We start from the raw sequence: 23862 nt of genomic DNA, 5'->3' as shown, positions 1-23862 counted from the left end.
TCTGTTCCACAGCACAGCCATGGCGCAGATGCTGAGCTCGAGCCGCCACTGGCAACGCCAGCTCAGCGTCCTGCCGGCCCAATCGGCTACCCCGGCCACCCCGAGTCCCACCCCCTGCGCCTCCCTCTGGCCCAATCGTGAGCGTAGCGGAGTGATGGTAATTTACATATAACCATTTTATTAGGTAGGATATTCTAAGATTCTCTGAGTGGTCACAATATCAATGTGCCTTCACAATCATGCTCCAGAAAGAATAATGAAGAGATGCTGAAAAAATTGACCTTTATAAAAAGTTGACTACACTCATGCTTGTATCATAGGACATGAATTTTCAGGTATATTTTCAATAGTAATAAACCTTTTTAAATGTCAACTAAAATGCAGTGAGTTTTTAAAGAAAGAAAAGTAGCATTTGTGAATACAACCATGATTAAACCACAAGAAAAAAGCAAAAAAGAAGAAATGCTTGAACACTTAAAATACTTTGAAAGTGGTCTGCATTATTTTACCATAAGCCTAATTGTGGGTGAAAGTTCAATTGCAGAGAGGGTCAGGGACAAACAGTGACTTGGTATTGTTATTTAAGGAAGCAAATTAATTACAAATGAAGACCTTCTGAGTTAGAGAATAAATCACCACCTTATTACAACCACAAATAATGATAAACATTCACTTAAAAGTAAAGGTGGGTAGAACATGCGAAAATATAAAACTAACCTCAGTGCAATTTTAAATACACACATATTGAATCCTGGGTGGTGAGGCTCAGTTGACTGAGCATCTTCCCATGCACTGAGAGATCACCTGCTAGATTCCCAGTCAGGGCACATCTCCAGGTTGCTGCTCAATCTCCAGTAGGGGGTCATGCAAGAGTCAGCCTATCAATGTTTTTCTCCCTCTCTAAAGTCAATTTTAAGACATATTTAAAATACTCACAAATTGGGAGAGAAAACACTGGTATGGAAGTGGCACAAAATAAAAATACATATGGGGTATAAAAGGTAATTATGGTCACTTAATATTGAATCCAAAGCTATTGTGGAAGGTAGGATTTTCCTCTATTTCTTTCCCGGAGCACTGGGTCGGGAGGTTAGGGATAATCGGCTTCAGAAATTTAAACTCATCTGTCCCAGTACCTCCCATCAGACACACCTCATACTGGTAGCTCTGGGACAGGGTCCCAGTGCCGCTGACGTCCACCAGGTGGCCCGGAAGGTGGCCCTCAGGCACCGAGCAGCCACCCGCCCAGGCCGCCCTGCTCCGCCTGCACAGCCGCACCGCGACGAACGCCAGCACCGAGAACAGGAACAGCGACGACACCGACGCCAACGCGACCACCAGGTACACGGTCAGCGGGTCGGCCTGCGCCTGCTCGGCCGCCGCTTCGGGCAGCGGCAGGTAGGGCTGCGAGAAGCCCTCCACCAGCAGCACGTGCAGCGTGACGCTGGCAGACAGCGCGGGCTCGCCATTGTCCTTGACCAGCACCACCAGCCTGTGCTTGGCCGCGTCGCGCTCGCCCAGCGGCCGCGCCGTGCGCACCTCGCCATTGTGCGCCCACACGCCGAACAGCCCGGGCTCCGTGGCCCGGAGCAGCTGGTACGACAGCCAGGCGTTCTGGCCCGAGTCTGCGTCCACCGCCACCACCTTGCTCACCAGGTAGCCCGGCTCGGCCGCCCTGGGCACCAGCTCGGTGCAGGGCGCAGAGCCGTTCTGCAGCGGGTACAGCACGAAGGGCGAGTTGTCGTTGGCGTCCAGCACCTGCACGCGCACCAGCGCCTGGCTGCTCAGCGCGGGCGACCCGCGGTCCGTGGCGCCCACGCCGAACTCGAACGCCCGCAGGGCCTCGAAGTCCAGCGCCCTCAGGGCGAACAGGTGGCCGTTGTCCGCGTTGATGGACACGAGCGAGGCCAGGGGCAGCTGCGGGTCGTGGGGCGGCAGCAGCGAGTAGGTGACCTGGGCGTTGGCGCCCGCGTCCCTGTCTGTGGCGCTGACGCTGCCGATGTGCAGGGCGGGGCTGTTGTTCTCGCGGAGGAACAGGGTGTAGGAGGTTTGGGTGAAGGCGGGGGCGTTGTCGTTGACGTCGGAGACCAGCAAGGTTATGTTGTGTTCGGTTTTTAGTCTGGGGGTCCCTAAGTCGGTGACGGTGATGGTGATATTGTACTGGGCCCTGCTTTCTCTGTCCAGTGCTCCCTCCGTTTCCAATGTGTAGTAATTTTTTACTGAAGATTTTAGTATGAATGGAACGTCTTCTGGGATAGAACAGAGCATCCTCCCATTGTCCCCAGAATCTCTGTCTAGGATACTAAAAACCAGAACCACAGTCTCAGATGAGTTTTCTGGAATTGGACTAGTAATTGATGACACGGTGACTTCAGGAGCATTGTCATTTATATCCATCACCTGAATTCTGACTGTCGATTTTCCAAAAAGGCCTCCCCCATCTGTGGCTTGTATTATTATTGAATATGATTCAATTGTTTCAAAATCCAAATATGCCATTAAACTAACTTCTCCAGACTTCTGATTAATTTCAAATGTTTTTTGAACATCTTCTGAGGCATGGGAAAAAGTATATGATATTTCCCCATTTTTTCCAGAGTCCAAGTCCCAAGCTGAGACGGTGACAACCAGTGAGCCTAGTAAGCTATTTTCCGGAATCTTCACCTCATAAAAGGGCTGCTCAAACTCCGGGGAGTTGTCATTAGTGTCCAAGACCACCACCCGAACTAAGGCCGTCCCAGACCTGGGCGGAGACCCACCATCCAGAGCAGTGAGGATGAAACTGAGCTCCGACTGCTCTTCATAATCCAGCGCCTTGTCCAGAACTAACTCTGGGTATTTTCTATTGTCTGGATTGATTCTCATTTTAACGTGAAAATGAGAGTTGGGGCTTATTGTGTAGCTTTTCAGAGCATTGATTCCTACATCTAAATCCTTCGCACTTTCTAGTAAGAACACAGCGCCGACAGGACTATTCTCTGGGATTTCTAGGAGCATTTCTTTTTCTAAGAAGACAGGAGAGTGGTCATTTATATCCCTGACCTGGAGCTCAATCTGTAAAAACTGCAAAGGGTTTTTCATTAATACCTGGAAATGCAGAACACAGGGCTCGGTGGAGCCACAGAGCTCCTCCCGGTCTAGCGCTTCGCTTAAGAGCAAATCCCCGGTGTTTACGTCCAGCTGCAAATGGTGTTTGTTATCATTAGAGACCACCCGAGCCCCCCTTGAGAACAGCTCACCCACATCCAGTCCTAGGTCCTTTGCCAAATTGCCCACAAAGCTCCTGCTCTTCATTTCCTCTTCCACCGAAAAGCGCCCAGACTCGGAGTCGGCCTGAGACATTTCCAGAAAAACAAAGAACAGCAGGACTTGCCTTATCCGCAGGGTGCCAGCTCCTCCGTTCTCCATAGCTCCTTTCCCCAAGGCTTTCTGCAGAATCGCTTCAGCTCCACTTCGCAGTTCTGGGAAATGTGCCTCTGCTATGTCCACCGAATCTTAGGAAGGTCTAAGGATTTTAACCTTTTTGAATAGCTTCTAGTTCGCCTCCTTAAGGCTCATTGTTTTTATCTCCCCAATGCTCTGTGTGCAGTGGGTAACAGTGTCATCAGCCTAGTTTTTCTCCCCACGATATTATCCTGCAGCGCCACCATGCGTCTCCACAGATTTTCAGTTTGGTGAAAGCTACCTAAATTCCATTCACATAATGTCCTCTAGAAACAAATGTTGTATTCATTGTGTTTAAGTGATTGCAAATATATTCTATCTTCCATAAGAACTGATTTATACTCTTTGTAGTTTTTGGTGCTGTATTTGTTTTAACGCATTTAAGTGTCCCACCCAACACGGAAAGTGCTCAGTTGTGGTGAATACAGAAATACAAGATAAAATTCCTGGCCTCCAAGAGCTTGTACGCTTTCTGAGAAGATTGAAAGCCTGAAATAAGGAGAGCATAAATGACTGTTAAACTGAGCAAAAGCCCATCACTACCTGGCTTTCTTTAGGTGGTAAGGGAAAGGGAAAGTGTACATGAGTCATTTCAGAAGTCCCCTCAGAAGATATGAAACTGGCTTAATCATGAGATGGGACATATATAGATAGTTGTTGTAGCACTAAAAGACATTTCATTAGATTTCTTTGATATCAATGACTTGTGAACTGGAAGAAATTAAGTAAAAGCTATTGGAGTGGAACACATTACATAAATCTATAATTTAGTTCTAGTTTCTCATAACTTACAACAAAATTAGTAAGTATACAAACACAAACATGTTAGTTTTATTTGAAGCAGGATTACTTCTAAAATTGGTTTCCTTCAGGTTCCTAAGACTTATTCTGGCTACAACTATGGTGATCTGCTTTTTCTTTCAGCCCAGAGGGAGGAGAGAGATTTTCTTTACCAATTACAGAACAAAAACTTAGTTTTACTCTGATTAGACCAACTAAGATCATATACCTGCTACTGAAGCAATCTTGTTTCAAGAGGTACAGAATCATAGGTGGAGATTTTAATCTCAGAATCTGAAGATCCATCTTTGGCCTTTGCTTTGTTTTAATTCTGTCTCTGACCACATCTTACTAGCTAAAGGGCATGGTTGCTACATAATGAGAGAGATTCTTTGGAATAGATGCCAGGAGCTCAGCAATAATGTGCACTATAGGAGGTCTCAAAAGTGCTATCAAAAATGGAGATCTAACAAGTTTGCATTTTTAACATGTTAAGTATAAATTACATTCTTAAAAAATGTAAGTTAGCTACATGGTTGAAATCAATCACTACAAAGGGGTAGAAATTTAAAAATAAGTGGATTGACTACACAAAGTTATTCTCCCTTCTTTTAAAATACCCTCTTCAATGATAAAAATAAAAATGGTATAATTCACAAAGACTAAGAATGTGCAAGTGAACACATATATATTTGATAACAATAAGCAGATGGAAGGGCAGCTGACTTAACAGTTCTAAGAAATATCTAAAGTAAAGTTCTTGCATTGGAGATATTCACAATAAACCAGTGAATTTGTCCCACATTACCCCATTTAGGTACAAGCTTTTGAGGAAACAAGTGTATAAGAAGACTGATGTCAGTTGAGGACTAAACATAAGTTGTTAGTTGAATGTACATATATAGGAAAGTTGAATTCTCAGATTCTATTATCCTCCATAGGAAAAAAAAACTCATGGCCAGAAAATGGAAAATTTATTCAATTGAGAAATTAAATGGGACTATGTCTAGTTTTGGAGACCTTAGGCAGAGCTGAATGCAGGTATGAGGCGTGAAAGTAAAAATAGAAAGATTAAGCAAAAATGTATCCTGCAAGGTGATACAAATAATACTCTCCAGTTGTAGGACACATGGCATATGCCAGATCCTCTCCCTAACTCTCTCTCTTACAGAAGATATTGCAGAATTCTAATCTGAAGGATATGAAATTCACAGATAAAAACTTAATCATACTGATATTTGAGGACCTCCCAAGGGAGTAGCTCTATCCTACATGGTTACATTAGAGTGAAGCCCTGCCGCCAACAGGCCTCAAATATTCACAAAGAGCTGACTGTCAGCACTATGATATTTCATCTTTCTTAAATATGGGAAGAGAGACAGATACCACAAGACATTTGAGGAAATACCTACGCGTGACATAAAAAGGCCAAAATCACCACAAAAAAAGTAACATCAGGAAACAAGTATATATAATAAAGAAAACAGAAACAAAGTCTTTAAAATGTATAGTAAAATCTAGTAATTGTTAATACTTACTGAGTACTTACTTTTTTGCTACTGATTGTTCTAGTGCCGTATATATGTGTATACCCATTTAATCTTAACAGTAACTGTATGAAGTATATAATCTTATTGTTACATAAAGAGTAGATTAGGGCTTAAGTGCCCCTTCCTAGCTATATAATCTTGGGTAAGTTCTTAAATTTCCTGTGATTATCCCATTTTTAAAATAGGTATAACAGTTTTACTGAATAATTAATTTTTTTGCATAGTGCATTTTAAAAGAATAACTAGATTGATTACAGACAATAGAGATATTACATTTATAAATCTATAACAGGATGCTATGAAAAATACTCATAAAACACAAAGAGCTCTTAAAAATATTTGCAAGCCCCAAAAGAAAACAAATATAAGAATTTGATGATAAAACAATTATCCAAAAAGTAGAACAAGAGACAAAGAAAAAATAGAGTATTAGAGATTCAATCCTAGAGATCCAATATTTAACTAATGAGATTCTGGTTAAAATGAGAATGTAGAAAATTCAATGGGAGAAATTGTGAAGGAAACAACAAGAAAATTTCTCAGAATTGAATGAGGGCCTAAACATAAATGGGGTACACCCAGGTGGCCATAATGATACATAGCTGACACTAAGGAATTTTCAGAAATCAAGGGAAAAGTTTCCAATGCACCCACAATGAAAAAAAACAAAAAACAAACACAATGGATTGACATTAAAAGAGATAGGAATCAGAATGGAATCAGGAGAACAGCAACTGTGTATATAATCAGTAGATGTAATATACTTTCAAAATCTGAGGGAAAATTATTTTTAAGCAAAACTTTATACCCAGCCAAACTATCAATCAAATGGAAAGAAAATGACAATACCTTCACAAGGTAAGTTGTCTGCATCCATTTTTATGAAACTACTAGAGGCTCTCGGCCTGGCCTGCAGGGATTGGGCAGAAACCAACTCTCTGACACCACCCCCCCAAGGGGTCCCAGATTGCGAGGGGGTGCAGGCCAGGCCAAGGAACACCACTGGTGCTCGGGGCTGGGGAGGGACCACAGGAGGGCTCCAGGTTGTGTCTTGCGGACTGGCCCAGTCCCAATTGGCCGGACCCCAGCAGCAAGCTAACCTCCTGGTGGGAGCATCTGCCCCCTGGTGGTCAGTGCATGTCATAGCAACTGGTCAAATGAATGGTCAGACACTTAGCATATTAGGCTTTTATTATATAGGAATAAGAGATGTGTGTCAGCTAAATAAGGGAGTTAACTAAAAAAGAAGAATACTCTTGATTTTGTAAAAGGGAACCCAATAGGGGAAAGTATTAAAAGAAAAAAAGTCCCAGAGTTGACTGCTTATACAGCAACAAGTATAAATGAAGCAGAGATATGAAGGGATGTGTGGAAGATCTCAAGGAAATAAATATAATTAATAGATATCTGGTATATTTGAATATTTGAGGAGAAAGATTAATATTCGAGTGAAAAATAATGTGAAAAATTAATACCAGTAAGTAGAAAATTCTGCAAGTAAAAACAACAATTATCAAGTCTAGGAAAAATGTTTTTCAAGAAAGTAAATGTAATTATAGTATTCCAACATGTATTCTGAAATAATCATAGCTATAGTATAGACAAAAACAATTAGTTTAAAAAACTCCATGACAACTCTATTGGGAAAACAGGGGAAAGGAAATGAGCAATGTATGTGTGTTTGTTAGTTAGAAAGTAAAAAAGTTAAATCCTTTTTTAATCATAGGAAGAGGCAATTAAAGTATAAAGCTGAAAGCCAAGATAGAACATATAAACATATTACTTAGGAATATTGAGATCAGCTCTAGAGAAACCACTTATAGAAAGTTATCTGGAGATTTAAAAAATCTATTTTTTTTCTTTATGACTTTAGTACATCTTGATTTCTGAATTTGATAATTAAATTTACAAAATAAAATGAAAAGTAAATATCTTTTCAACAGTTCACCAATGTTCTCACATTCAAACTTTCAAAATGATTTTATTTATATTAATTTTCATGCAGGTTATTACATTTTATTTGAATTATATGACATGTTCTATTTCACATATCAGCAAAAGTGAACATTAGAAAATACTGGGTAAGGGTAGTGTATTTAAAGGAAATGAATAATAATATAAAAAAGGATATTATTGGAGTCCAACATTGCTCACAAAATGATGCTTCATTTTATCATAACAGAATAATAGAGAACTATTTCTTTTTAAATGCTATGCCTTAGAACTAGATGACATGGATTTCTAACAGGATTAAACACAATGTAAGAATAAGGTCAGAAGTGCACGTATGTCTCCTTACATGGGAAAAATACAATAGATGTGTGGGTAGAATAATCACATGCAGTCTGTGAAATATACTAAGAGAAAAATAAAAACCTGTTTTCTAGAATGAGAAATAACTAAATCACTGTACATTGTCAAAGAATTGAACCTTAAAACGGTCATTTTAAAATGGGTACTAATTAAACTAACTGTTGATTAATGCAAATATGATAAAAGAACACTGTAAAAAACATAAATTAGTTTAACTAATTAGGTTTGCCCGGCCTTGTGGCTCAGTGGTTGAGCGTCACCCATGAACCAGAGATCACAGTTCCATTCCCAGTCAGGGCATATGCCAGGGTTACAGGCTCGATCCCCAGTAGGTGGCGTGCAGGAGGCAGCAGGTCAATGATTCTCTCTTATCATTGATGTTTCTATCTCCCTCTCCCTTTCTCTCTCCGAACATTAAAAAAAAAAAAAAAGATGAAAAAATATTAGGCTTGAAGTTGCATAATAATTTAACGTGGAGTTTTAAAACTAAACTAATATTTATATTCTTGTAAAACACTTCAAAAGTACATGAAAATATTAAAACAATTTACGAAAAATTAAATCCAAAGCTATTTCGTAAGGTGGGGTTTTCTTCACTATTCCGCTCAAGGTCCTGTTCCTGAATATTGGGAAGAATTGGCTTCAAAAACTTGAACTCGCTGGTCCCCGAGCCTCCCATCAGACACACCTCATACTGGTAGCTCTGGGACAGGGTCCCAGTGCCGCTGACGTCCACCACGTGGCCCGGAAGGTGGCCCTCAGGCACCGAGCAGCCACCCGCCCAGGCCGCCCTGCTCCGCCTGCACAGCCGCACCGCGACGAACGCCAGCACCGAGAACAGGAACAGCGACGACACCGACGCCAACGCGATCACCAGGTACACGGTCAGCGGGTCGGCCTGCGCCTGCTCGGCCGCCGCTTCGGGCAGCGGCAGGTAGGGCTGCGAGAAGCCCTCCACCAGCAGCACGTGCAGCGTGACGCTGGCAGACAGCGCGGGCTCGCCATTGTCCCTGACCAGCACCACCAGCCTGTGCTTGGCCGCGTCGCGCTCGCCCAGCGGCCGCGCCGTGCGCACCTCGCCATTGTGCGCCCACACGCCGAACAGCCCGGGCTCCGTGGCCCGGAGCAGCTGGTACGACAGCCAGGCGTTCTGGCCCGAGTCTGCGTCCACCGCCACCACCTTGCTCACCAGGTAGCCCGGCTCGGCCGCCCTGGGCACCAGCTCGGTGCAGGGCGCAGAGCCGTTCTGCAGCGGGTACAGCACGAAGGGCGAGTTGTCGTTGGCGTCCAGCACCTGCACGCGCACCAGCGCCTGGCTGCTCAGCGCGGGCGACCCGCGGTCCGTGGCGCCCACGCCGAACTCGAACGCCCGCAGGGCCTCGAAGTCCAGCGCCCTCAGGGCGAACAGGTGGCCGTTGTCCGCGTTGATGGACACGAGCGAGGCCAGGGGCAGCCGCGGGTCGTGGGGCGGCAGCAGCGAGTAGGTGACCTGGGCGTTGGCGCCCGCGTCCCTGTCTGTGGCGCTGACGCTGCCGATGTGCAGGGCGGGACTGTTGTTCTCGCGGAGGAACAGGGTGTAGGCGGTTTGGGTGAAGGCGGGGGCGTTGTCGTTGACGTCGGAGACCAGCAGGGTTATGTTGTGCTGGGTTTTCAGCCTGGGGGTTCCCAAATCAGTGACAGTGATGGTGATGTTGTACTCTGCTTGGCTTTCTCTGTCCAGAGCTCCTTCTGTCATTAGAATGTAAAAATTCTCCACGGAGGGTTTCAGAAGGAATGGCAGATTATCTTGAATGTAGCAAATCATTTTTCCATTTTCTCCAGAGTCTCTGTCTTTAATCCTAAAAACAGCCAATATCATCTCAGGAGAGTTCTCGGGAACATGGTTGGAAAGTGATGACATGATCAGCTCAGGGGGATTGTCATTGGTGTCTAATACCTCAACCAAAACCGTACACCTTGCAGAAAGGCCGCCACCGTCAACTGCCTGTATATTTATTTTGTAAGACTTCACTAGCTCATAATCAAGCAACACTCTGAGAACGATTTCCCCAGAAAAGGGATTGATTTGAAAGGTTGAGCGAATATCTTCAGAAGCATCAAAAAATGAGTAGGCTATGTCTGCATAGATTCCAGAGTCTACATCTGCTGCAGAGACTGTAGCAATAATGGAACCCACTGGGCTGTTCTCTGGAGCCTGGGTCTGATAGATTGCCTGAGAAAACTGTGGGGCATTATCATTGACATCCAGGATCACAATGCGTACAGTGGAAGTCCCAGACCTGGGTGGAGACCCGCCATCGAGTGCTGTGAGTGTTAAACTGAGCTCTTGCTGCTTCTCCCTATCCAGCGCCTTGTCCAACACTAGCTCTGGAAATATCATGCCTTCATCACTGTCACCAATTTTAATATGGAAAAAAGAGTTGGGATTGATGGTGTAGTTTTGGATACCGTTAAGTCCTCCATCTGAATCCTGTGCTCTTTCTAGTCGAAATGTTGTCCCTTCAGCTGTATTTTCTATTATTTTTAGGACTGTTTCTTTGTCTTGAAACACTGGTGAATGATCATTTATGTCTCTGACCCTCAGCTCAGCCCGGTAAATCTGAAAGGGGTTATCCATTAAAATTTGGAAATACAGCATACAGGGTTCTTTGGAGCCACACAGCTTCTCCCGATCCAGTATCTCATTTGTGAACAAATCCCCAGTATGAGAGTCCAGGAGCAAGTGTTGTTTGTTATCATCAAAGACCACCCGGGCTCCCCTTGCAACCAGCTCCCGATCCCCTAGCCCCAGATCCTTTGCCAGATTGACCACAAACGATCCTCTCTCTGTTTCCTCTGTCACTGAATATCGTCCAAACACAGATCCTGCCAAGGATACTCTCCAAAACAGAAAGAGAAACAGGACTTGCCTTTGTCTTGGGCAGCACCACCCTCCAGCCTCCGTAGCTTCTTCTGAACACATCTTTTGTCAATATCGGTCACAATCACAGCTCCCAGCACAAAGAAACAGCAGTTTCAAACCCCAGACCTACACCATGTAGTGGCAGGGGTCTAGAATTTTGTTTTCTTTCCGCAGTCTTGAGCAGCTATGGCTTTTCTCCCAGCCTGCCCGCTGCGTTCTTCCTTTTTTTGTCAGTGACTTCTGCAGCATTCTTAGTTCAACTCTATTCTGTCTCTTTAGCCTGCAGCGCCACCGCCTGGCTTCCAACAGACTCAAATGGCTGTACCCAAAGTGTGTGCATATATATTTATACATTTCTTCCTTAGTGGATCATTTAACTATTCCATTTCTCTTGTGTTTGTTTTGTAAAATATAATGTTGAGATAGAAAACTGTTCAAGTTGTTGAGATTTTTCATTGTTTCATGAGGAAAGTAAAAACAGTTGCAAAGAGAATGTTTCTAGCAGTTAACTCTGTGCACCTCATTGTGCTATATTTAGCTGTGTATTGGGCCTCCCACTTCTGAAACTACCCCTGTGCAATGTCAGGAACCAAAGGGAAAACTGTAGTGACTTCTGAGATTACCAAAATAATAGGTTTTTCTTTTTCAGAAACATTGTGGATAGGAACATCAAGAACTGACCAAAGAAACTTGTTTCACAGTATCCTCAACAAATTTCTTCAAAACATAATTACTCTGCCTAAATAGAGTCATCACTCTATAATCTAGAAGAGAGCATTTAAGTTGTCCCTTCTCCGTGCTACCATAAAATCTTGTATAACTCTCCTGTACATATTATTGTTTCCTGTTTCATGCCAATCTGTCCCTACTTAGGGATGGAAACTATGTCTTTGTTATCTTTCGTTGGCAAATCAGACACTCACTAAATGCTTGCTGTATTCAGGCATGCATAAATGAACCCTTGAGTAGGATAAACAAAATTTTCAGTGCCTTTAAATCCTTGCTGTTTAAAAATTGTATTCCTTCACTTATTCTTTTGCAATTTTGTTCCCTTTCTTTAATATGTCTTTGTTTTTTCTTACATTAGCTTTAAGGTTACTTGAAGAATTAAAGAAGGGACTGACCTTTATTTTAATCGTGCCCTTAATTAAAATATAGTGTGATTTAATTTCTCTTCACAAAAGAAAGGAAGGCAAAGAGTAGACCACACAAATGCCTATTCTAATACCACTGAAAGTAAGAACAGCATTGTAACACCTGCCTCATATAGACTTTTATTAAAAAGCCTAATATTTAGAAAGAAACTCTATTTTTCTGATAATAAATAAGAGATACAGAATAAATTGAGGTATGTTATACAGGGAAAAGGCTAACTACTGCCAAAAACACTCTGATTGTTGAACATAAAAACCACACTATAGAAACTTCTGCTTGCTGATTTCTACTGTTTTCTTTTCAAGTGAATAGGACTGCATTGTTAGTCATTAAAAACTTAATAAGGATCTCTGATTTTTTCATACAGAATTAAAAGCAAAAAATTATTAAATATTTCTATATGGTGCTGTAAAAATGCCTAAACTTCACTTTTTTGGTCTTCAAACTTAAACACATATACACGCATTTGATATCTTACAATGTTGTTTCTTTATATTTTTAGATAAAGCTGATTAGACATTTATTTATCATATCATAACAGGAATACTATATACTAAATAGGCAGATACTAATTCAGGGAAAATAAAATTGTTTTAAAAAGCAACATAGTTTCAGAAAATGGGTATAATAAAAACTGAGATGATAAACTAGCAAATATATCAGTTTTAAAAGGAAAATAGCCCTGGCCCATCTTGCTAAATGGTTAGAGCATTGGCCCCTTCACTGAAAGGTCACTGGTTCAATGCCCAGTCTTATAGGTTCGATCTCTAGTCCATGTGGCTGTTGGTGAGGCACATGTGAGATATCAATATTTCATAAACATTGTGGATAGGAACATCAACCCTTCCACTCTCTCTAATAACCAATGGAAAAAATATCCTTGGGTGAGGATTAACAAAATAATAATAAATAAAAGGAAAATAGAAGTATTAGAAAATAAATGTACAGATCACAAGCAGCAGATTATTTTAATAATTGAAGTTCTAGAAAAGAACTAAAATGAAAATTAAAAGTCAATAATAACATTTATAGGGTAGAAAAATTGAATGACTTCAATTTTAAGGTAAAATTTATTTTATTCATTTAATTCTATTGAAAAATACTTCACTGAGCTAAAGAATAAGGAAAAGAAAACTTCTGAAGTTAAGCATAAAACTGGTAATTGAGGGTGAAATACAGAAAATTAAACAACACCTTATTGGTGGTGGGCAAAAATAACCTAGTTAGTTTACAAAATATGTTAGAAGCTAATGTCTTTATTAACTATGTTCCTATCAATAATTAATTCCCAAAGCTAGTCCAAAAGAAGAGACTTTCTTCCACTTACCCCCCTGCTCTGGGATTTGAGATTGGGGATAACTGGTTTTAGCAACTTTACCTGGTCCCTGAACCTCCCCTCTGACACACCTCAGTATTCCGAGATTAAGAAATTAAAATTTAAAAATTTTATTGGATGTTGAATCCAAAGCTATTTCTAAAGTTCTCATTCTCCTCTACATTCTTACCAGTGTCATGGACTGGAAGATTGGGAATAATCGGCTTCAGAAATTTAAACTCATCTGTCCCAGTACCTCCCATCAGACACACCTCATACTGGTAGCTCTGGGACAGGGTCCCAGTACCGCTGACGTCCACCAGGTGGCCCGGAAGGTGGCCCTCAGGCACCGAGCAGCCACCCGCCCAGGCCGCCCTGCTCCGCCTGCACAGCCGCACCGCGACGAACGCCAGCACCGAGAACAGGAACAGCGACGACACCGACGCCAACGCGATCACCAGGTACACGGTCAGCGGGTCGGCCTGCGCCTGCTCGGCCGCCGCTTCGGGCAGCGGCAGGTAGGGCTGCGAGAAGCCCTCCACCAGCAGCACGTGCAGCGTGACGCTGGCAGACAGCGCGGGCTCGCCATTGTCCCTGACCAGCACCACCAGCCTGTGCTTGGCCGCGTCGCGCTCGCCCAGCGGCCGCGCCGTGCGCACCTCGCCATTGTGCGCCCACACGCCGAACAGCCCGGGCTCCGTGGCCCGGAGCAGCTGGTACGACAGCCAGGCGTTCTGGCCCGAGTCTGCGTCCACCGCCACCACCTTGCTCACCAGGTAGCCCGGCTCGGCCGCCCTGGGCACCAGCTCGGTGCAGGGCGCAGAGCCGTTCTGCAGCGGGTACAGCACGAAGGGCGAGTTGTCGTTGGCGTCCAGCACCTGCACGCGCACCAGCGCCTGGCTGCTCAGCGCGGGCGACCCGCGGTCCGTGGCGCCCACGCCGAACTCGAACGCCCGCAGGGCCTCGAAGTCCAGCGCCCTCAGGGCGAACAGGTGGCCGTTGTCCGCGTTGATGGACACGAGCGAGGCCAGGGGCAGCCGCGGGTCGTGGGGCGGCAGCAGCGAGTAGGTGACCTGGGCGTTGGCGCCCGCGTCCCTGTCTGTGGCGCTGACGCTGCCGATGTGCAGGGCGGGGCTGTTGTTCTCGCGGAGGAACAGGGTGTAGGCGGTTTGGGTGAAGGCGGGGGCGTTGTCGTTGACGTCGGAGACCAGCAGGGTTATGTTGTGCTGGGTTTTCAGCCTGGGGGTTCCCAAATCAGTGACAGTGATGGTGATATTGTACTCTGCTTGGCTTTCTCTGTCCAGAGCTCCTTCTGTCATTAGAATGTAAAAATTCTCCACAGAGGGTTTCAGAAGGAATGGCAGATTATCTTGAATGTAGCAAATCATTTTCCCATTTTCTCCAGAGTCTCTGTCTTTAATCCTAAAAACAGCCAATATCATCTCAGGAGAGTTCTCGGGAACATGGTTGGAAAGTGATGACATGATCAGCTCAGGGGGATTGTCATTGGTGTCTAATACCTCAACCAAAACCGTACACCTTGCAGAAAGGCTGCCACCGTCAACTGCCTGTATATTTATTTTGTAAGACTTCACTAGCTCATAATCAAGCAACACTCTGAGAACGATTTCCCCAGAAAAGGGATTGATTTGAAAGGTTGAGCGAATATCTTCAGAAGCATCAAAAAATGAGTAGGCTATGTCTGCATAGATTCCAGAGTCTACATCTGCTGCAGAGACTGTAGCAATAATGGAACCCACTGGGCTGTTCTCTGGAGCCTGGGTCTGATAGATTGCCTGAGAAAACTGTGGGGCATTGTCATTGACATCCAGGATCACAATGCGTACAGTGGAAGTCCCAGACCTGGGTGGAGACCCGCCATCGAGTGCTGTGAGTGTTAAACTGAGCTCTTGCTGCTTCTCCCTATCCAGCGCCTTGTCCAACACTAGCTCTGGAAATATCATGCCTTCATCACTGTCACCAATTTTAATATGGAAAAAAGAGTTGGGATTGATGGTGTAGTTTTGGATACCGTTAAGTCCTCCATCTGAATCCTGTGCTCTTTCTAGTCGAAATGTTGTCCCTTCAGCTGTATTTTCTATTATTTTTAGGACTGTTTCTTTGTCTTGAAACACTGGTGAATGATCATTTATGTCTCTGACCCTCAGCTCAGCCCGGTAAATCTGAAAGGGGTTATCCATTAAAATTTGGAAATACAGCATACAGGGTTCTTTGGAGCCACACAGCTTCTCCCGATCCAGTATCTCATTTGTGAACAAATCCCCAGTATGAGAGTCCAGGAGCAAGTGTTGTTTGTTATCATCAAAGACCACCCGGGCTCCCCTTGCAACCAGCTCCCGATCCCCTAGCCCCAGATCCTTTGCCAGATTGACCACAAACGATCCTCTCTCTGTTTCCTCTGTCACTGAATATCGTCCAAACACAGATCCTGCCAAGGATACTCTCCAAAACAGAAAGAGAAACAGGACTTGCCTTTGTCTTGGGCAGCACCACCCTCCAGCCTCCGTAGCTTCTTCTGAACACATCTTTTGTCAATATCGGTCACAATCACAGCTCCCAGCACAAAGAAACAGCAGTTTCAAACCCCAGACCTACACCATGTAGTGGCAGGGGTCTAGAATTTTGTTTTCTTTCCACAGCCTTGAGCAGCTATGGCTTTTCTCCCAGCCTGCCCGCTGCGTTCTTCCTTTTTTTGTCAGTGACTTCTGCAGCATTCTTAGTTCAATTCTTTATTCTGTCTCTTTAGCCTGCAGCGCCACCGCCTGGCTTCCAACAGACTCAAATGGCTGTACCCAAAGTGTGTGCATATATATTTATACATTTCTTCCTTAGTGGATCATTTAACTATTCCATTTCTCTTGTGTTTGTTTTGTAAAATATAATGTTGAGATAGAAAACTGTTCAAGTTGTTGAGATTTTTCATTGTTTCATGAGGAAAGTAAAAAGAACAGTTGCAAAAAGAATGTTTCTAGCAGTTAACTCTGTGCACCTCATTGTGCTATATTGGGCCTCCCACTTCTGAAACTACCCCTGTGCAATGTCAGGAACCAAAGGGAAAACTGTAGTGACTTCTGAGATTACCAAAATAATAGGTTTTTCTTTTTCAGAAACATTGTGGATAGGAACATCAAGAACTGACCAAAGAAACTTGTTTCACAGTATCTTCAACAAATTTCTTCAAAACATAATTACTCTGCCTAAATAGAGTCATCACTCTATAATCTAGAAGAGAGCATTTAAGTTGTCCCTTCTCCGTGCTACCATAAAATCTTGTATAACTCTCCTGTACATATTATTTTTTCCTGTTTCATGCCAATCTGTCCCTACTTAGGGATGGAAACTATGTCTTTGTTATCTTTCCTTGGCAAATCAGACACTCACTAAATGCTTGCTGTATTCAGGCATGCATAAATGAACCCTTGAGTAGGATAAACAAAATTTTCAGTGCCTTTAAATCCTTGCTGTTTAAAAATTGTATTTCTTCACTTATTCTTTTGCAATTTTGTTCCCTTTCTTTAATATGTCTTTGTTTTTTCTTACATTAGCTTTAAGGTTACTTGAAGAATTAAAGAAGGGACTGACCTTTATTTTAATCGTGCCCTTAATTAAAATATAGTGTGATTTAATTTCTCTTCACCAAAGAAAGGAAGGCAAAGAGTAGACCACACAAATGCCTATTCTAATACCACTGAAAGTAAGAACAGCATTGTAACACCTGCCTCATATAGACTTTTATTAAAAAGCCTAATATTTAGAAAGAAACTCTATTTTTCTGATAATAAATAAGAGATACAGAATAAATTGAGGTATGTTATTCAGGGAAAAGGCTAACTACTGCCAAAAACACTCTGATTGTTGAACATAAAAACCACACTATAGAAACTTCTGCTTGCTGATTTCTACTGTTTTCTTTTCAAGTGAATAGGACTGCATTGTTAGTCATTAAAAACTTAATAAGGATCTCTGATTTTTTCATACAGAATTAAAAGCAAAAAATTATTAAATATTTCTATATGGTGCTGTAAAAATGCCTAAACTTCACTTTTTTGGTCTCCAAACTTAAACACATATACACCCATTTGATATCTTACAATGTTGTTTCTTTATTTTTTAGATAAAGCTGATTAGACATTTATTTATCATATCATAACAGGAATACTATATATTAAATAGGCAGATACTAATTCAGGGAAAATAAAATTGTTTTAAAAAGCAACATAGTTTCAGAAAATGGGTATAATAAAAACTGAGATGATAAACTAGCAAATATATCAGTTTTAAAAGGAAAATAGCCCTGGCCCATCTTGCTAAATGGTTAGAGCATTGGCCCCTTCACTGAAAGGTCACTGGTTCAATGCCCAGTCTTGTAGGTTCGATCTCTAGTCCATGTGGCTGTTGGTGAGGCACATGTGAGATATCAATATTTCATAAACATTGTGGATAGGAACATCAACCCTTCCACTCTCTCTAATAACCAATGGAAAAAATATCCTTGGGTGAGGATTAACAAAATAATAATAAATAAAAGGAAAATAGAAGTATTAGAAAATAAATGTACAGATCACAAGCAGCAGATTATTTTAATAATTGAAGTTCTAGAAAAGAACTAAAATGAAAATTAAAAGTCAATAATAACATTTATAGGGTAGAAAAATTGAATGACTTCAATTTTAAGGTAAAATTTATTTTATTCATTTAATTCTATTGAAAAATACTTCACTGAGCTAAAGAATAAGGAAAAGAAAACTTCTGAAGTTAAGCATAAAACTGGTAATTGAGGGTGAAATACAGAAAATTAAACAACACCTTATTGGTGGTGAGCAAAAATAACCTAGTTAGTTTACAAAATATGTTAGAAGCTAATGTCTTTATTAACTATGTTCCTATAAATAATTAATTCCCAAAGCTAGTCCAAAAGAAGGGCTTTTTTCCCACTTACCCCCCTGCTCTGGGATTTGAGATTGGGGATAACTGGTTTTAGCAACTTTACCTGGTCCCTGAACCTCCCCTCTGACACACCTCAGTATTCCGAGATTAAGAAATTAAAATTTAAAAATTTTATTGGATGTTGAATCCAAAGCTATTTCTAAAGTTCTCATTCTCCTCTACATTCTTACCAGTGTCATGGACTGGAAGATTGGGAATAATCGGCTTCAGAAATTTAAACTCATCTGTCCCAGTACCTCCCATCAGACACACCTCATACTGGTAGCTCTGGGACAGGGTCCCAGTGCCGCTGACGTCCACCAGGTGGCCCGGAAGGTGGCCCTCAGGCACCGAGCAGCCACCCGCCCAGGCCGCCCTGCTCCGCCTGCACAGCCGCACCGCGATGAACGCCAGCACCGAGAATAGGAACAGCGACGACACCGACGCCAACGCGACCACCAGGTACACGGTCAGCGGGTCGGCCTGCGCCCGCTCGGCCGCCGCTTCGGGCAGCGGCAGGTAGGGCTGCGAGAAGCCCTCCACCAGCAGCACGTGCAGCGTGACGCTGGCAGACAGCGCGGGCTCGCCATTGTCCCTTGACCAGCACCACCAGCCTGTGCTTGGCCGCGTCGCGCTCGCCCAGCGGCCGCGCCGTGCGCACCTCGCCATTGTGCGCCCACACGCCGAACAGCCCGGGCTCCGTGGCCCGGAGCAGCTGGTACGACAGCCAGGCGTTCTGGCCCGAGTCTGCGTCCACCGCCACCACCTTGCTCACCAGGTAGCCCGGCTCGGCCGCCCTGGGCACCAGCTCGGTGCAGGGCGCAGAGCCGTTCTGCAGCGGGTACAGCACGAAGGGCGAGTTGTCGTTGGCGTCCAGCACCTGCACGCGCACCAGCGCCTGGCTGCTCAGCGCGGGCGACCCGCGGTCCGTGGCGCCCACGCCGAACTCGAACGCCCGCAGGGCCTCGAAGTCCAGCGCCCTCAGGGCGAACAGGTGGCCGTTGTCCGCGTTGATGGACACGAGCGAGGCCAGGGGCAGCTGCGGGTCGTGGGGCGGCAGCAGCGAGTAGGTGACCTGGGCGTTGGCGCCCGCGTCCCTGTCTGTGGCGCTGACGCTGCCGATGTGCAGGGCGGGGCTGTTGTTCTCGCGGAGGAACAGGGTGTAGGCGGTTTGGGTGAAGGCGGGGGCGTTGTCGTTGACGTCGGAGACCAGCAGGGTTATGTTGTGCTGGGTTTTCAGCCTGGGGGTCCCCATGTCGGTGACGGTGATGGTGATGTTGTACTGGGCTCTTTCTTCTCTGTCTAGTGCTCTCTTCGTTACCAATGTGTAAAAATTCTTGCCTGAGGGTTTTAGAAGAAAAGGAAGCTCATCCTGGATGGTGGAAATAGTCTTCCCATTGTCTCCAGAGTCAGGATCTGAAACACTGAAAACAGCAACTACAGTCTCAGGCGAGTTCTCTGGGATGGGGCTGGTCAGTGCAGACACGGTCACCTCTGGGGCGTTGTCATTGACATCCACCACCTGCAGGAGAAGAGTGCATTTTCCTGCAAGACCTCCCCCGTCAGTGGCCTTGATGTCCACTTCATAAGACCGAACTGTTTCAAAATCCACTTGTTTTCTCAGTCGAATTTCTCCTGTCATAGGATTTACCTCCAAAGTTTTGCTAATATCTTCTGAGGGCTGAAAGAGTGAGTATCCTATTTTTCCATTGACTCCGCTGTCTATATCTCTGGCAGAGAGAGTGACGACCAGGGAGCCTGCGTTGCTGTTCTCAGGAATATGCACCTGGTAGAGTGGCTGCCCAAACTCAGGGGCATTATCGTTGATGTCCACCACTTCAATGCGCACCTGGGCGGTCCCATACCGAGGCGGAGAGCCGCCATCCAGCGCTGTCAGGGTTAAAGCGATTTCAGGCTCCTCCTCCCGATCCAGCTCTTTCTCCAACACCAGCTCCGGATATTTTCTGCCATCGCTGAGATTGTGGGTTAAAACTTGAAAATGGGGGTTGGGACTGATTTTATAGTTCTGAACACTGTTGCTTCCTACGTCCAAGTCCAGAGCATTACTCAGAGGGAATGCCGTGCCTAGAGGACTGTTTTCTGGTATTTTTAGAATCATTTCTCTTTCAGTGAACACGGGAGAATGGTCATTTATGTCTTCCACCCTTAGTTCAGCCTGAAATATCTCTAAGGGATTTTCCATTAGCACTTGGAAATGTAGGACACAAGGCTCGGTGGAACCGCATAGCTCCTCTCGGTCTACTTTCTCATTTATGAGCAAATCCCCGGTCTGAACCTTGAGCTGCAAATGCTCTTTGTGGCCCTGAGAAATGATCCGGGCCCCGCGGCTGGACATCTCCGTCAACCCCAATCCCAGATCTTTCCCTAGATTTCCCACAAAGAATCCTCTCTCGGTTTCTTCCATTACTGAATAGGGCCCTAAATCGGCGCACACCCCAGACATGCTCAGCAAAACAAACAAAACAAGGACTTGCCTTTGTCTCCGATTGCGCATCCATCCAATCGCCATTGCTCTTTTCTGAAAATTTCGCTCACAGGAGCTTCATGTATGCACGCCCAAGATCCTGGCAGTCCGTTCCCACAGTCCAGAACGGCGAAACGATGCCGGAAATAGAGTTTTAAAGAGGTTTCACACTCACTTTTGCTCTGGCTGAGTCTTCAGCTTCCTGGCAGTGAGAAAATGACTGGATAGCCGAGCTGCGCAGGCGATTCCATTTTCCATCATTTAACCTGCAGCGCCACCATGCGTTCTCACTAAGTCTTACACTTTCTGGTTGAACATTGGATACAAAATTCTCCTAATGTATAAAACAAATTGTGTTCTGTAACATTAAACACTGAGTTTTATTTTCGTGTAGTTTTTGTGTGTTTATAGAGAACTTTTTATGTGTTTTTTGTGTGTTCAGATAGAATTCTGTGTTGTTGCACAGGAGGAGTATAAAGCTGTTGAGGAATAATGATTAAATAAAATAACTTAACACTTAAGCTGAAAATGATACATTTAGGAGAATTTTTTTTTCCAAATAACATTGGAACAGTTTCACAAGTACATATTTTCATGGTACATGTTATAGAATTACAAATGTGTGTCCACTGCAAAATTGCAACCAGTAATGGTTCTAAAGTAAGTGTTTAACCCAATACCTTAGTAAAGAGTTGATCACGTCTTTTTTCCCAACACTTAAGCCTGAAAACTGAGCTTCTGCAATTTTCAAATTATTGGACAATTATTTCCCAAAGAGGAAGGTATCAAGGTTATACCTTACCAGGCTTCATTATTCTTTTTTTTAATAATCACGACACAAATAATTTGTTATATTCTTTTTTATTGTCATTATGTTTTTATTTTTATTATGTTGAATTACACAAACTTTCTTCTACCTGTTTTTCTTCGTTAAAATGTCTTTTTTTTTTTCTAGAAAACAACTATTTATCCCTCAATGTCTACTTTATATTTTCTTGTTAAAGCCTAAGATTTATATGATGGACATTAACATTTTTCAATGAAGTGTCCAAAAGATGTAGGCTGTGTTTGTGCATGTGTTTGTGTGTACATACATATACACACATGTGTAGCATTATTAATGACTAAAAAGTCTTTTCTAGAGCATTTAGAAAAAATGGCTTGGAACAGAAATATTAAAATGTATTTCTTTGAAAGAATTTTAAAACTGAAATTAAAAGCACCACCAACTCTCTGATTTAGTTTTTCTGTTTGTTATGAAATGTAACTGGGACTAGTTTTAAATATGTAAAGCTTTCAAACTTCTGATAATATGAATATAATATAAAACAGCTTTAATGAGATATAATTCACATTCCATAAAATTTACAGTGTGTAATTCAGTGGCTTTTAGAGAATTCACAAAGTAATGGATTCTTTACCAGAGTCAATTTTATAACATTTCCATTGCCTCAAAAACACCATAAATTTCAGCTATCACCTCCCTATTCCTTCATCCTTCTGCCCCAAGCCCTAATCAACTACTAATTTATTTTCTGACTTTCCTATTCTGGACTTTCATATGAATGCAATAAAACAATATGTGGACTTTTGTGACTGGCTTCTTCCATTTAGCATGTTTTCAAGGTTCATCCAAGTTGTAGCATGTGTCAGTACTTTGTTCATTTTTGCAGCATGATAATATACCTCTGTATAGATACATCACATTTTTACTATGCATTCCTCTGTTGATGGACATTTGAGTTGTTTCTACTTTTTAAAATGTTATACAATTTATTTCTCCATGTGGTTTGTATCACGATGACTAATGCTGCTGTAAACATTCATATACCAGTGTTTGTGGGGACGCATATTTTCATTTCTCTAGGAATAGACTTGCTGGGTCATATAACATATCGATGTTTAATTGAAGATCTGCCAGATTGTTTTCCAAAGCAGCTGTACCATTTTACATTCCCACCATCAGTGCACCAGCATTCCAATTTTTCCACATCTTCCCAACACTTGTTATTATCTGACATTTTGATTCCAGCCATCCTAGTGGATGTGAAGTTGTATCTCAGAATTTTGATTTTCATTGCTCTGATGAGTAATGATGTTAAACATCTTTTCATGTGCTTATTGGCCATTTGTATATCTTCCTTGGATGAATGTCTATTCAGATCTTCACCCATTTTTAAACCCGGTTATTTGTCCTTTTATAATTGAGTTTTAAGAATTCTTTATATGTCTAGATACAAGTCCCTTATCAGATTTGTATCATTGTCCCATTTTTCCACTTCTAACATTTGAATTGATTTTCAGCAAAGACTTGTGATATCTTTAGCCATTCAGTGTTTTTGTTAGTGATTTTCAGAAGTTTGTTAATTATCTTGTCTGGGGTTAAAGCATCTAATCAATGAGGCCTAAGCTCTTGGTATAAAAACCTTAATTTGAACACAAATGGTACTACTAGACTGGGTAATTTTCTTCCAAGCAGCCATTTGTAGTGGGCAGAATAATGGCCACCCACCCGAAGAGGTCCACAGCCTAATTCTCAAAATTGTAAATCTGTTATATTTCATAACAAAAGAGACTTCACAAATGCAAATAAGTTGAGGACCTTGTAAAGGGAAAATCATCCTGGATTATCTGGGTGGGACAGAATCTTTCCTGGTTATGGTCAAAGGGAGGTGTGATTACAAAAGAATAGTCAAGGAGATACAAAGCTCCTGGCTTTGAAGAAGAAATAATGGGGTCATGAGTCAAGTAATGTAGGCAGCCTAGAAGCTAGGAAAGACAAAGAAATGGATTATCCTCTAGAGCCATAGGAAATAAATGTATTTCTGCTAACACCTTGATTTTTTCCCAGTAAAACCCATATTTGAGATCTGATCTATAGAACTATAAGGTAATACATTTTTATTGTTTTAAGCAACTACATTTGTGATTATTTTTATAGAAACAATGGAAACCTAGTACATAATACAAG

General features: G+C 42.9%; 4 protein-coding genes across 4 annotated transcripts; all 4 read right to left on the bottom strand.

Moving 5' to 3' along the window:
- Nucleotides 1-1011: 1011 nt before the first annotated feature.
- Nucleotides 1012-3744, bottom strand: LOC103289701 (protocadherin beta-12). The gene has a single exon (XM_054717959.1). It carries the CDS (start codon nucleotides 3406-3408, stop codon nucleotides 1012-1014), a length of 2397 nt encoding a protein of 798 aa, XP_054573934.1. The 5' UTR covers nucleotides 3409-3744.
- Nucleotides 3745-3780: 36 nt separating this feature from the next.
- Nucleotides 3781-11049, bottom strand: LOC103289712 (protocadherin beta-10-like). The gene is made up of 2 exons (XM_054716746.1): nucleotides 8776-11049; nucleotides 3781-3933 (listed from the first exon to the last, which is right to left on the bottom strand). Exons 1-2 carry the CDS (start codon nucleotides 11047-11049, stop codon nucleotides 3781-3783), a joined length of 2427 nt encoding a protein of 808 aa, XP_054572721.1.
- Nucleotides 11050-13255: 2206 nt separating this feature from the next.
- Nucleotides 13256-16005, bottom strand: LOC129149253 (protocadherin beta-10-like). Its single transcript, XM_054716745.1, has one exon. The coding sequence runs from the start codon at nucleotides 16003-16005 to the stop codon at nucleotides 13591-13593; it is 2415 nt and encodes an 804-aa protein (XP_054572720.1). The 3' UTR covers nucleotides 13256-13590.
- Nucleotides 16006-18205: 2200 nt separating this feature from the next.
- Nucleotides 18206-21076, bottom strand: LOC129149492 (protocadherin beta-16-like). The gene is given in 2 exon segments (XM_054717958.1): nucleotides 18206-19000; nucleotides 19002-21076. Coding segments are annotated over 2 exon segments (2397 nt in total). The 5' UTR covers nucleotides 20937-21076; the 3' UTR covers nucleotides 18206-18538.
- Nucleotides 21077-23862: the final 2786 nt, after the last annotated feature.

This window comes from Eptesicus fuscus, chromosome 6 (assembly GCF_027574615.1).
Source record: "Eptesicus fuscus isolate TK198812 chromosome 6, DD_ASM_mEF_20220401, whole genome shotgun sequence".
NCBI classification, from domain to species: Eukaryota; Metazoa; Chordata; class Mammalia; order Chiroptera; family Vespertilionidae; genus Eptesicus; species Eptesicus fuscus.
The sequence above is the reverse complement of the archived record's forward strand: the minus strand, read 5'-3'. Positions and strand labels throughout refer to the sequence as shown.

Bases quoted from the DNA above. Each gene is read 5' to 3' on its own strand.
- LOC129149253 (XM_054716745.1), bottom strand. From the start codon at position 16,005: ATGTGTTCAGAAGAAGCTACGGAGGCTGGAGGGTGGTGCTGCCCAAGA.
- LOC103289712 (XM_054716746.1), bottom strand. From the start codon at position 11,049: ATGTGTTCAGAAGAAGCTACGGAGGCTGGAGGGTGGTGCTGCCCAAGA. The intron at 3,934-8,775 runs GTGTGTCTGATG...TCCTTATTTCAG, and splicing joins CCCAGAGCTACCAGTATGAG to GCTTTCAATCTTCTCAGAAA.
- LOC103289701 (XM_054717959.1), bottom strand. From the start codon at position 3,408: ATGGAGAACGGAGGAGCTGGCACCCTGCGGATAAGGCAAGTCCTGCTG.